General features: G+C 46.0%; 2 protein-coding genes across 9 annotated transcripts in view; one reads left to right on the top strand and one right to left on the bottom strand.

Annotated features, from left to right (window-relative positions):
* Nucleotides 1-12,120, top strand: part of LOC307207030 (vomeronasal type-2 receptor 26-like) — an 85,311-nt gene that overhangs the window by 41,493 nt on the left and 31,698 nt on the right. For 3 of the 7 annotated variants that reach the window (XR_013834554.1, XR_013834555.1, XR_013834556.1), the window contains exon 8: nucleotides 10,413-10,554. The exons of 3 other annotated variants lie outside the window; for them this stretch is intronic. The gene's annotated coding sequence lies outside the window, so the exon portion shown is untranslated. Of the gene's footprint in view, nucleotides 1-10,412; nucleotides 10,555-11,015; nucleotides 11,171-12,120 lie in introns of those variants that run through there. One more of the 7 variants, XR_013834557.1, reaches the window with a different exon arrangement.
* Nucleotides 988-7,787, bottom strand: LOC307207142 (uncharacterized protein). 2 transcript variants are annotated; one of them, XM_079960899.1, is made up of 8 exons: nucleotides 7,654-7,763; nucleotides 4,977-5,075; nucleotides 4,754-4,828; nucleotides 4,338-4,433; nucleotides 4,083-4,157; nucleotides 3,615-3,764; nucleotides 2,357-2,477; nucleotides 988-1,803 (listed from the first exon to the last, which is right to left on the bottom strand). In XM_079960899.1, exons 1-8 carry the CDS (start codon nucleotides 7,654-7,656, stop codon nucleotides 1,520-1,522), a joined length of 903 nt encoding a protein of 300 aa, XP_079817025.1. In that variant the 5' UTR covers nucleotides 7,657-7,763; the 3' UTR covers nucleotides 988-1,519. The 2 variants fall into 2 exon arrangements, with proteins under 2 accessions (XP_079817025.1, XP_079817026.1); XM_079960900.1 differs by lacking the exons at nucleotides 4,754-4,828; nucleotides 4,977-5,075 and having other exon boundaries at nucleotides 7,654-7,787.

The raw sequence follows: 12,120 nt of genomic DNA, 5'->3' as shown, positions 1-12,120 counted from the left end.
AAACAGTACAATTCACAAAAATCATAAATAACAATTTAAAGAAGATAGAGAAAATGAAAGAGAAAGAACACACATAAAAAAGGAATATGTAACAAACAAAAAATAGCCATGATTAGATATAAAAAAAAAAACAGAAAAAGTTTAAAATTGACTCCATCCTTCAATCATCCTTTATCTCATTACCTTGATTCTTTGACCTCCTCACACCTCCCCTTTTGTATTCCCATTTAAAAAGTCCTTTCAGCAATCCTTACCCTCTGTCATTTTTCATGACTCTGTGTCATCACCTATTGTGAATATATATTTTTAGGTATTATCAATCCATACCTGCATGCTCTTAAAAAGCTTTTTACCAATACCACTTATTTTCCATCCAACATCATTTTAACCTTCCTTAATTTTACAGTATTTCTGCAAGTAATCTTTAAATTTCTTCCAATCTTCTTCCACCGACTCTTCTCCCTGGTCACGAATTCTGCCAGTCATTTCTGCCAATTCCATATAGTCCATCACCTTGAATAAATAAAAATCAATCCGTGGAGAATGCTGAGAAATGCCATCCTCAGTACTGTCAACGGGATACATGGCGGTGGGATCTTGTTTCTTTGAGGCTTCTAGAAACAGAGACTGGTGGAGCCTGCGATGGGGAGGGATTTCTCAAGCCCACCCTCTGGCCACTTTGGGTGGGTCTGGGCTGCTTGATTCCTGCCGCTCCCTTCTGGTTCTTCCCCTGAAGGGAAGTAGTGTGTTGGTGGCTTTGAAGCCACTTCAAGTGAATTTCCACCCCATCTTTGAAAGGCTTCTCCAACAGAGGGAAGCTCTCTGGGGTTGGTGGAGGGGAGAAAGGTTGCTCTGAGCCTTAAACCTTTTGCCCTTCGACATGTTCTAGGGAAGGTGAGATTCTGTTGTACATGGAACCAACTTGCTCCTTGTCTATGAGCAGAAACTTCTCTACTCATAAGCAAACTGTCTGCGCACAAGCCAGGCTAGCATTCTAGCAGTTTTATTTATTTTTTAATCAATATTTCTTTCTTTATTTATTTATTTGATCTGTTTCATAAAGTCCATGCCCCACTTGATTGGGCAAATAACTCCCATCTCTAATGATGTAACTCCATTTAAGTCTCCCATTAGTATACAGTGATACCTCTGGATGCGAACGGGATCCGTTCCAGAGCCCCCTTTGCATCGTGAAGCGAACGCAACCCACTTCTGCACGTGTGCTGGTCGTGATTCGCTGCTTCCACGCATGCGCGTGACATCATTTTGAACGTTTGCACGTGCGCGAATGGCAAAACCCGGAAGTAATGCGTTTTGTTACTTCCAGGTTGCCGCGGAGCGCAACCAAAAAACTCTCAGTTTCCTTCTTATTGTAATTTCTTTCTCACCGTCTCTTTTCTCAGTTCTTTCTTTAGCTGTCCCTTCTTGCTCGCTTGCTTTCCTCCTTTCCTTCCTCCTCCTCCTTTGGGCGTGGGCAGCATGAGCTAGCAGTTTTTCTACGCCATATTGCCCTTTCTTTTCAAGCCACCTTCCAGGATCGTTCCCCTCTCAGTCCTGCCTTCTCCTTCTCCTCCGCCACCGCAGACGCTGTCGTTCTCTCGCACTTCTCCTTCCCCGTCCACCCTTTGCCCGCTGTCTTCTCTGTTCCGCTCCACAATCTCAAAAGGTGACAGGCTCTAGGACTGGGGCTGGCCGTGTGGGACGCTGGCGTAGGGCCACAAGAGTTTGGGTTTCTCGCCCCGCTTGCCTCTGCGCACAGATCTTTTATTCCTCCTCTCCAGTTTGGACCACAAGGATTAAGACCTGTGCAAGGACAACAAAAAGGAAATGTCCCTTAGGGACTCGCGCGCCTCCAGGTGCTACTTCCCCAGCCACCACTGGCGGAGGAAGGTGGGGTGCGGGGGGGGGGTATTGCCCCAAGTGTCATCCCGGGGGGGGGGGGGGCTGTCAAAATCCCCCCGGGCGTAGGGCCACGAGACTTTGGGTTTCTCGCCCCGCTTTCCTCCGCGTTCTGATCTTTCTGATCTTTCATCTCCAGTTCAGACCACAAGGATTAAGACCTGTGCAAGGACAACAAAAAGGAAATGTCCCTTAGGGACTCGCGCGCCTCCAGGTGCTACTTCCCCAGCCACCACTGGCGGAGGAAGGTGGGCTGCGGGGGGGGGGGTGTATTGCCCCGAGTGTCATCCCAGGGGGGGGGGCTGACAAAATCCCCCCGGGCGGATCGGTGCAAGTCTCCCAACTCTTCCTCACCTTGGTTCGGGGTGGACACAGCTGCGATGCTGCCGCATCCAGCGCCTGAGCCGCGTGCAGAGTGGCCTCCGTTCTGCCTGCGCCCCGCTGCTGGCTCTTGTACTGGGTTGCCCTGGTGGCACTGGTGGTGCTGGCGGCGGCGCTCTTCTGAAGATCTTCCGAATCCGGGAGATGATGGAAGCCAGGCAATTGGGGGTCTTCGGGGGCCTCTCTTCCTCGCAGTCCTGTGAGAAAAGTAAACAATTCACCTCCAGATTCTGGGAAAATGCCACAATCTTTAATAAATCAATCAATCAATTGGTTGATTAATTAAACCCTGAAGCTCTCAGGGCGGCTTACAGGATAAAAATACAAAATAAAAACACAACATATGTATTAAAAACAAAAACGAAGTCATAAGCCAACCTCCCAATCCACAAGCATGTTGAAAAGGCCATGCATTGTTCAATTAGCCAAAGGCTGGTTCTAGAGCAGAACTTTCCATGTTGGTGACACGCTTTGGAGACATGCCTCATTTCGCAACATAGGGATTCAGTTCAACTAGCCCTTTTCCAGCCCTGGGAGGAGCACTAAGGTTCTGCGACACACAGTTTGGAAAGCTCTGTTCTAGAGAAACGTCTTTGCTTGGTACCTAAAGATACATAATGAAGGTGCCAGATGAGCCTCCCTGGAGAGAGCATTCCGCAAGTGGGAGCCACCACAGAAAAGGCCCCTTCTTGTGTTGCTGCCCTCCAGACCGTTTGTGAAGGTGCCACACGAAGAAGGGCCTGTGTGGTGGCAGGCTGTCATAATCCCTCCTTTTCTGTTTGGGGGCGAGGCGTTATATGAGAGGTTTGTAGTCAGTAGGAAACACTCCTCTCCCAAGTTCTCATGTGGCCGGCCTTGGAGAGATCTGAACGAGACACAAAACCAAGAACAAGCGGATGGGGGGAAGGTATAGGAGGCAGGAAAACCCCAGAGAGAACCGGCTTTGCAAAGTGCCAACATGGTTTTATTATCGCCAAACCCACTTTGCAATTAATAACTTCATTTGGCAGGAGCCACCTGGAAACGCATTCAAAAGAGTTATCTTACAAAACAAATACCAAACGAAAAGCAACCCAGGAGAATTATCTCCACCCCCATCGTTCTGCCCGGACACTGAGATCCAGCGCTGAGGGCCTTCTGGCGGTTCCCCACTGCGATAAGCCAAGTTACAGGGAATCAGGCAGAGGGCCTTCTCGGTAGTGGCACCCGCCCAGTGGAATGCCCTCCCGCCAGATGTCAAAGAAATAAACAACTATCTGACTTTTAGAAGACATCTGAAGACAGCCCTGTTCAGGGAAGCTTTTCATATGTCATGAATGAATGTTTCGTCTGACCTCGATGACGCTTGCCTCCAGGTGTTCTTCAGGTGGGGGGCACGCCAAATCAAGGTCCTCCCTGTCCTCTTTGTCCTCCCCGTCCTCCTCTGGGGGGCTCCCTGATTCTTCTTGTGGCTCTTCCTCCTTGATAGCCACTTCAGAGGCTGACTGCTGGTAGAGACAGGACCCCAGAGGTGGTGGTGGGGAGAGGGGAGAAAGAGAGCAGCCCAAAATGAGACAGGAACCCACATTGAGTCGCTAGCCAGGGAAGCCCTACAGCCCTGGCGCCATGGGGGGCTGGTCCATCAGGACAAGTGGGGCAGCAAGCATACCCTTAGCAGCCCCCTGCCTGCCTGCCCCCTTGCTCCTGACCAGTCCAGAAGGTGGCCTGACCAGCCGGCTGGCCGGCTTCCTCCTCCTCCTCCTCCTCCGCCTCAGGGTTGCCCAGCTCAGCAGGGCTTCCCTCCTGCTCTGTCTGCTACGTACCTCATTGAGGGAGTCCCAAAGGGATTCCAGGGAGGACAGGGAGGAAACACTGGAAAATGGTGACATACTTGGAACCTGCAAGGAAAGATGCAAAAAACGAGCAATTAAAAAACCAAACCAAACATTAAAACTAATTAAAAAACCAAACCAAACATTAAAACTCAAGGCACCCATAACTGAAACAACAGTTTCATCCTGCGGTTGATATGCCCCCCTCCCCTTCTGCCTATCACCGCTTAGGCCACGGCCACCTACCCAGTCAGGACTGAGGAGATCCAGCCGTCTTGCGGTCTCCTCCTCGCCTTTTCCTTCATCATCCTTTTCATGGACAATGTCCTCCTCGATGGCTGACTGCTGGCAGAGACCCAGTGGTGGTGGCAGGGAGAAAGGAGAAAGAGAGCAGCCCAAAATGAGACAGGAACCCACACTAAGTCACTAGCCAGGGAAGCCCTACAGCCCTGGCGCCATGGGGGGCTGGTACATCAGGACAAGTGGGGCAGCAAGCATACCCTTAGCAGCCCCCTGCCTGCCTGCCCCCTTGCTCCTGACCAGTCCAGAAGGTGGCCTGACCGGCCGGCCGGCTTCCTCCTCCTCCTCCTCCTCCTCCTCCTCCCCGGCCTCAGGGTTGCCCAGCTCAGCAGGGCTTCCCTCCTGCTCTGTCTGCTACGTACCTCATTGAGGGAGTCCCAAAGGGAATCCAGGGAGGACAGGGAGGAAACACTGGAAAATGGTGACATACTTGGAACCTGCAAGGAAAGATGCAAAAAACGAGCAATTAAAAAACCAAACCAAACATTAAAACTCAAGGCACCCATAACTGAAACAAGTTTCATCCTGCGGTTGATATGCCCCCCTCCCCTTCTGCCTATCACCGCTTAGGCCACGGCCACCTACCCAGTCAGGACTGAGGAGATCCAGCCGTCTTGCGGACTCCTCCTCGCCTTTTCCTTCATTGTCCTTTTCATGGAAAATGTCCTCCTCGACGGCTGACTGCTGGCAGAGACCCAGTGGTGGTGGCAGGGAGAAAGGAGAAAGAGAGCAGCCCAAAATGTTTATTGCTTTTAAACATTACAAAGAAGAAGAAAAAGAAGAGAAGAAGAAAAAAAACCCAATACAATACAATATATAAACAATACACAACACAACACTAACACAATAAACTAAACATAACCAAACAAAAACATTTTAAAACACACTTCTTACTATACCAATATCTTAACTTTCATTCCCTTGTTTCATCGACCTCCTCACACCTCCCTTTTTGTATTCCACTTCTGTTAATTATTTCAGCAAATCCTTTCCATCTTCCTCTATTTCTGTCATATAATTGTCTTAACATATTTTAACCTTATTTTCCCTTTAATACTCTAATAATCTATCTATACTTAATTCCTTATAACATTTCTACTAAAGCAGTATAACTTCATTCCAACATTTTTCAAACACTCATTAATTTTACATTATTTCTATAAATAGTCTTTAAACTTTTTCCAATCTTCTTCCACCGTCTCTTCTCCCTGGTCTCGGATTCTGCCAGTCCATTCCGCCAATTCCATATAGTCCACCAACCTGGTGATCTTCTGTCCGATGCTCTTAACTCTTTCCCAAGTCCCTTCTGCGGGTCTTCTTCGTACTTATACAAGAACTTTACTTTGTCTTCTACTGATCTTATTTTTGTTTTCCTTCCTTTGAGGCTGAAGAGTAGGTCTTGGGGAAACTCCCACCTAAAGATAATTTTATTCCATCTCGACAGGGCAACCAAATCTCCATAGTTAAACCTAAGATCCAAAAGGTATTTCAGGACGTCTTTCAAAATTTCCACTCTTGACTGTTGTTCTTCTAAGTTCTTCTGGTAAAGTCTGAAAACCCTCACAATTTTAGTCTCTTCTTGGCCCAATTCCAGGTCCCAAAAATCAGCAGATTCCTGTGTAAGAAAGTCCATCAAAACTTCCCTCTCCAGTTCAGGCAGGGCTCTGATCCTCAAAGTCTGTTTTCCTTTAGATTCAATCATAACAGGCATCAACTTATGATCATCAAATTGCATGTATGAGGCTGGGACTCTTTCTCTCTCCAATTGTGTTACTTTAGGTTCAACGGCAACAGCTTTCTCCCTAGCCTTCTCCGCAGTTTGCCAAGTCAAAGTAGATTCCTGTGTCAATTTCTGGATAGTTTCTGTATTGGTATTCACCTTTTGTCCCCAAAAATCCACCTTCTTGTGAAGCTGTTCCAATGAATCATTTATCTTACATAATACAGCCACTAAGGCCTCTTCTGTCGACATTCTTAACCGATTCAAGGTCATTCCCAAAGTCTCACAGCCTTATCTTGCAGCTGGAAATTCCCCCAGCTCAGCTCTTGTAATAGTTTCAAAGGCTTCCTCTAGAGGGAAACAGTTTCTATTTGTATCAATCCTTTTAAGCACAGTTCAAACAATAAAGTTAGTTTCAATTTTCAGTTACTTTTACTCCTTTTTAAGAGCAGACGGAGAGAATAGAAACAATGTATCTCTCTTATTTAGCTAGCTGTCAGCGAATGTTCTATTCACTGTCAACGACCAATCCAAAAACGTCAGTCTTACTAGCAGCCCGTTTCCAGGTTCGGAGCGGTGGTATTTTGACTTTCTTCACTCTCTCCTGCAGGCACACACAATCCAAAACTTCCCCCCTCTTCTCCTGCTTCCAAGGGGGGTTTGATGTTTTCTACCGATGGAAATTTAATCCTGTACAATAGGCTTTCCAAGACTTTAGCTTACAGTCTCTTTGCTGTGATCTATTTACAAAAGGGGAAGGCGGACTTCCTGTTTTGAACCTCCCCGTTTCGGTGTCAAATTAAGACGTTTAAAAATCCAATTCTCCGCTCTACTCACAGGTAGTTGCTTTAAGATCAAATTGTCCACAGGAAAAAGTCAGCGCTCTCTGGCAACAGCTATGCGGCTTCGCTCCGTGGAAGAAGCAGTCAATTTGAAGCACCGTGACACTCAGCCCACGTTGCTCCGGAACCCCGAAACCGGGTTTCCCCACGAGTGGGGGAGGCGCAAAAGGTGCCAGCCGAATCCCAGGTTCACAGGCTTCACCCGCCTGTGATTTTTAGTGGGTCTCCGCCTTCGCCGTGGCGGCCAGACCCAGTTCAACGCGGGGGTCCTGCAGGTGGGGGGCGCTACCTGGAGCCTCTCTGCTGCCTCCCCCTCAGCTGTAGGGCGGCTGAGGGAGAGGCAGAGGGCAGACGCAAGCCCCACGCTGCCGTTTCAGGCAGCGCCCAGCCTGCAGGGGCCCAAGCCACCATGTCACTCCCAGGAGAGACGCTAGGATCAGGCACTCTACAGCCCCCCCCCCCGGTAAGTGCCAGCCCCCACGGTGTGGCGCCCAGTGCCAGCCGCGTTTTTTGACTCAACTAAAAGGTTTGGTGAGCCCAATTTTTATTTTTATTTTAAACTCGGCTTTTTGTCCTTTTGCCACCCCCCTCAGTGATGACACCTGGGGCGGCCCCCAATCCCCCACCCTCCTTTCTCTGCAACTGCAAGAGAATAAAAGGACTCCAAACTCCCTTAGCAGTTTCCTGCTGGTCCCCTCACCATTTTCCCAGGCGTCAATCTTCTCACTTTGCAGTTGCAGATAAGGCACCCAAAGGCTGCTGATCAAGGCAGGGGTTGGCTTCAACTGCCAAGGGAGGTTGGGATTCTGAGCCGATGTCACAGCCAGGTTCCGATCAGGGGGGGGACCCTGTTTCCCCTGAGGGTGACCGCTGAACTCACCACCCAAGAGAAAAAGAGAGAAATCTTTTAATTCTGTAGCAAGAAAGAATGAGTGCCAGGAGTTTTCTTTTCCCTGCACTCCTCCATTGCAACACCTTTTCATCATCATCATCATCATCATCATCATCATTAAACTAGATTTAATGAGCACTCATATCAGAGTGCTCTGTAAACTGATAGCCATAGTCTTTGTCATAGTATATATTTTTATTAAGATTTTAAAGGTTACAGAAAACAAAAAGAGAAAAATATAGATAACAATACATAAAAAAGCAAACATCATAAAAAAAAGAAAAAAAAGAGACAAGTCAAACCTTTACATCACTTATTTACATCCACTTACTTCCTTGACCTCCTCACACCTCCCATTTTTGTATTCTAATTCAATTAAATATTTCAGCAAATCCTTTCCAACTTTGTTTTTAACTTAATAATTTATCTTAATATAGTATAATTTTGCAATCTCTTCTTTCAGCAATTCATTTTTACTTGATCCTTTATATCTTTTCTGCTAGAACCACATAATTTTTCCCCCCAACATCTTTCTAACATTCCTTAATTTTACAATGTTTCTGAAGATAAACTTTAAATTAACTACCTTAGCTTAAATTCATGACCTTACAAAAGCTGGCTTTTACAATATCGCTGCTGGAACAGACTGACGGAAAAATGGAACAGGTGTGAGTGCCTGCCGAATTTGAAGGGAGCATCTTATATTTGGGTATTGTCTTCTTTCCTCCCCCTTGAATTTTAAAGGTGCGGCTTATATTCGGGCCAATACGGTAATGTACTAAATAAATATTTTTATAACTAAATTTACTCAATACTCCAAATTTCTTCTCCTTTATTTGATTTATATGCCACCCTTCCTCATGACAGATCCCAGTTTAAAAGCAGCTAAAAACATCTCAGGGTTATTGGGAAAAGAAGAATGGTTGGTGCAAACCCGAAACCAAGTTAATAATTGCATTTCAATGGGTCTGCTTTAGGTTTCATTGCAATCAAGGGGATGAGATAATAATAATAATAATAATAATAATAATAATAATAATAATAATAATATTGCTTTCCCTGGCCACTCTGGGCGGCTCCCAGCAGAATATTAAAAGCCCTATCCAAATCACAGCCACAACATGCATCTAAAGCATTTTTGGAGCTCTAAATTGCAGGTAAAACAAGTGGCGGGTGGCCAAGGCCATTTTGGCCTCTCTTGTCCAGGGCGCCGGAGCCGCGGGACGTCGGGAAAAGGGGGAAGCCGTTCTAGGTGCCTCCAAGGGAATGAGGAAAAGGACGAGGTCTCTTGGAGGCTTCCTGGCTTATGTGGGTTTCTGAGTATAATAATTGGTTATTCTGAGTTTATTAGCACGCCAGGAGGAAGGTTGCGCAGGGCAGCCTGGGAAGGGCGAGGGAAAGGCTGTGAGGAAAAGCCTTCTCTCTTTTTTCCATCGCTCTGCCCCTCCATCAAGTTTAAATGAAAGAATCCAAATACGTTTAGAGAAAAATAAAATGATAGGAAACAGGATCCTTTTTTGGAGAAGAAGGGGCAGCAAAGCATGCTGGGAAGAAGGACATGAGGGAAATGAAATCAAACCTAACAAAGGATAATTTACCAATAAAGCTAATAAGTGAAACCTAACAAAAGACACCTTGGGATTTATTTATTCAGTTATATGTTGGAAAATGGGTAAATTTCAAGTATAGGAAGCTGGATCCATGTTTGTGAGAAGAAGGGGTAGCAAAGCATGCTGGGAAGAAGGACGTGAGGGAAATGAAACCTAATAAAGGATAATTTATCAATAAAGCTAATAAGTGAAACCTAACGAAAGACACTTTCAGATGTATTTATTCAGTTAAACATTGGAAAATGGGTAAATCTCAATTATAGGAAGCTGGATCCTTGTTTGGAGAAGAAGGGGCAGCAAAGCATGCTGGGAAGAAGGACCTGAGGGAAATGAAACCAAACCTAGGTTTCAGGTGAGCCCGGGAGAGAGAGAGAGAGAGGGGCCCCTGGGGGTGGATCCTGCACTCTGCACACCCTCAGAGGCTGGAGAGGCTGGCAGGGACGGGGCCCCAGGTGAGCCCGGGAGAGAGAGAGAGGGGCCCCTGGGGGGATCTGCACTCTGCACGCCCTCAGAGGCCGGAGAGGCTGGCAGGGACGGGGCCCCCAGGTGAGCCCGGGAGAGAGAGGGGCCCCTGGGGGGGGATCTGCACTCTGCACGCCCTCAGAGGCTTCATAGTCTAAGCTCAGGGGGCTGTCTCCGCTGGCATCTCTCTAGGGGGTGAGGGGTTTCTTCCCATTGGTCAACATCCTTCTTAAATTGTGGTGCCCGGAATTGGACACAGTATTCCAGGTGGGGACTGACCAAGGCAGAATAGAGCTCAGTCTTGTAAGCCACTGGTATTAGTAGCAATAAAAGTAATAATAATCACAACAAGATAGTAATATTAGACTTTGTTAACAAATATGTATGTTGCTTAACTGTGTGTGCATTGCAATCACTTATTCACTGTTGTGCGTAGTAATTTTAATCAAGGAGCAATACTGTTAAAATGCATATTTTCTTTAAATATAAACACAGAAATAAATGAAGCTCCAAATTCATCGGATGATGACCTGTGCCACAAACTGGGAAGCAGGCAGAGGGCCTTCTCGGTGGTGGCGCCCTCCCAGCAGATGTCAAGGAAGGAAACAACTACCTGACTTTTAGAAGACATCTGAAGGTAGCCCTGTTTATGGATGTTTTTAATGTTTGATGTATTTATCGTGTTTGGAATATTCTATTGGGAGCCACCCAGAGTGGATGGGGAAACCAAGCCAGATGGGTGGGGTATAAATAAATGGTTGTTGTTGTTACACTAGATTTAATGAACATTCATATCAGAGTGCCCTGTAAATTGATAGTCAATTGATAGCCATATATACTAACCTTTTATGCTCTTCCATATCCATTTAATGCTCCGAAACCCTTCTTTTAGCTTCTTTTAGACTTTTATATATAATTTGTGTATTAATGCTTTTTAGCTTTCCAAAATGTTTTACAGATTGCTGGTCTACTGAATGCTGGTCTACTACCATAATAAAGATTTAATTGATTGAAATGAAGTATCCTATAGTAATGCAGTGATTGGACACCAAAATAATATAATACAGGGTAATTCATAATGAAATATACAGTTTCCAGATCCTGTAAGACAGGCGCTGACACGGACCACAGCAGCGACCCATGAGGCAGATGTACTCATAAAGTTTGTGTTTCACTACTGAGGGAAGTGATGGATGCGTGTCACGTGACTAGTCAGGCGAAATGGCTGCGTCTGCAGTGGAGAAGGCGTTTTGTGTTCTTGAATTGTGCAACTGCATTTTCGATTGTGATGTGTGTTGTGTGACAAGGGTGCACACATAGAACATCTGTGACTGTTTCTAAAATACTTCAACATTCTCCTACAATTCTGTCACAGGTAACATGAGATATATTCTTTTTTTATAGAGTTTTGAAACTGTATACTTCATTATGAATTACCCTGTGTAATACTATAGTATACTATACTATACTATACTATACTATACTATACTATACTATACTATACTATACTGTAATCGTACTTTTCCGTGTATAAGACGCGGAAAATGGGATCCCACCATTTTCTTAATTTTGAGTCCCCCAAAATAGGGGGTGTCTTATACACGGGGGCATGTTCTACACGGGAAAATACAGTAATATGTAATATAATATACCGTATTTTTTGCTCTATAAGACTCACTTTTTGCCTCCTAAAAAGTATGGGGAAATGTCTGTGCATCTTATGGAGCGAATGTAGGCTGCGCAGCTATCCCAGAAGCCAGAACAGCAAGAGGGATCACTGCTTTTGCTGGCTTCTGAGATTCAGAGTATTTTTTTTCTTGTTTTCCTCCTCCAAAAACTAGGTGTGTCTTATGGTCTGATGTGTCTTATAGAGCGAAAAATATGGTAATATAATATAATATAATGTAAAGGGACCCCTGACCATTAGGTCCAGTCATGGCCGACTCTGGGGTTGCGATGCTCATCATGCTTTATTGGCCGAGGGAGCCGGCGTACAGCTTCCGGGTCATGTGGCCAGCATGACAAAACCGCTTCTGGCGAACCAGAGCAGCACACGGAAACGCCGTTTACCTTCCCACTGGAGCAGTACCTATCTATCTACTTGCACTTTGACTTGCTTTCGAACTGCTAGGTTGGCAGAAGCTGGCACCGAACAATGGGAGCTCACCCCGTCGCGGGGATTCAAACCGTCAACCTTCTGATC

The sequence above is a fragment of the Podarcis cretensis genome (genome assembly GCF_951804945.1).
Source record: "Podarcis cretensis genome assembly, chromosome: 18".
NCBI classification, from domain to species: domain Eukaryota; kingdom Metazoa; phylum Chordata; class Lepidosauria; order Squamata; family Lacertidae; genus Podarcis; species Podarcis cretensis.
This window is presented reverse-complemented; position numbering and strand designations above follow the sequence as displayed.